This window comes from Montipora capricornis, chromosome 14, assembly GCF_036669925.1.
Source record: "Montipora capricornis isolate CH-2021 chromosome 14, ASM3666992v2, whole genome shotgun sequence".
Lineage (NCBI taxonomy): Eukaryota > Metazoa > Cnidaria > Anthozoa > Scleractinia > Acroporidae > Montipora > Montipora capricornis.
In genome coordinates this window covers 3,885,853-3,887,290 of record NC_090896.1, presented here as the reverse complement: position 1 = coordinate 3,887,290, position 1,438 = coordinate 3,885,853, and the positions used below count along the sequence as shown (strand labels likewise).

General features: G+C 35.7%; 1 protein-coding gene across 1 annotated transcript in view; it reads left to right on the top strand.

The window, feature by feature from the left end:
* Positions 1 to 361: 361 nt before the first annotated feature.
* LOC138033101 (uncharacterized) overlaps positions 362 to 1,438 on the top strand; it is a 13,768-nt gene continuing 12,691 nt past the window's right edge. The window contains exons 1-2 of the mRNA XM_068880861.1: positions 362 to 589; positions 826 to 908. Coding sequence (XP_068736962.1) covers positions 848 to 908 — 61 coding nt within the window. The 5' untranslated portion in view covers positions 362 to 589; positions 826 to 847. The remainder of the gene's footprint in view (positions 590 to 825; positions 909 to 1,438) is intronic.

Below are 1,438 nucleotides of genomic sequence, written 5' to 3'. Positions count from 1 at the left end.
ACAATACTCGAACTTTGGTCTCAGCAGAGATACAAGCCCTACATAAAAGGAACACGAATCGATGTTTGGGTTGGCCACCAACTAAAACGTTTCGATTACTAGACAGCACTTTTAGCAAGCTGACCACACAGGTTAGCTAGGACCTAAAACGAAATTTAGTTCCTAGCCATGCTCTAATAATATTATGTATCATCTTCTAGTCTTCTTCTGAAACTTCATTTTCTTTCTCTCTCGTTTTACCATTATCACACTAACTGTAAAACTTTCTGTTTTTTCGCAAGTATGGCGTGAAATAAAGATTGCTGTTGTTGTTCGAAATCACCAACGTGATCCACTTTGAAACTGGAGACTGCTTTGGTGGTCAGCACGAAGGTCACAACGCGTGATTACAAAATTGGATTTTACTGGAACTGTTTAGACATCACAATGCGAATTAAAGGTAGGTAGCCAACACATCATTGAACTTGGGCAGACTTTTAATGCACGAGTTTGAAAGCCTCAAACCATTCTTTCATTCTCGGTTTTTGTGTGTGCACAGAACAGGACTGAGGAACTGTAAGAACTTTGACGAACTTTCGAGACACCTTTGGTAAGTTCTGACTTGATTTACAAACTTGTCCACTGGCTCAGCACGTTGTAAGCAAGTCGTATGTTCTAAGAAAAGCTATTTTCAAAAGACAACGGTGATTTTTCGATCCGGGATAAAACCACTAAAATTTGGAATCAACTGCCTGGGTTATTAACCAACCATGGATTGTTATCCCCAAAGATGAATTAGACATGTAACACTGGGAAAACAAAATGTTTTTATTTTAACATTATCAGGAAAAGATAATCGAGTCCGGAGATGAATACATTGGCTGTTCTATTGTTGGCATTTGGGACGTTTACTTTGGCTTTGAGCAAAGGTAATTTTAGTCATTATTCATCATAAAGTAATAGTTACAAACCTCTAAATTAGATTCAGGTAATCTTATAGAGAACGTTGGCTCGATATTTCTCAAGTTGGGTTTGTATTTAAAAAGGTCAGGGATGCCACTTTTTCTCCAGCTTTCTAACTTTTATATTAAAAAGTCAAAACTTGAAATTGAACGAAAATCGTTTTGAAGAATTGGTGCAAAACTGTGGAATGAGATACCAACTAAGTACCGAACACTACCAAAATCCATTTTTAAAAGGAAAATTCGTATGATCTTATTCAATATATTAGAATCTGAAGACTCCTACGAAGACTTAGAATCGATAATCTCAAAAATTAGCAAATACTCTTAGTAGCCATCATCTTTACTTCTCTTATCTTATTCATTTTGTCTTATTTATCTACCTCTCATAATATACTGCGTTGCCAACCTCAATTACATAGCTAGGTGTTTCTTTAGACTTAATCTGTTTTCGTATTTACTTACCTATCTAATTATCTATCTATTTCTGGGTAGTT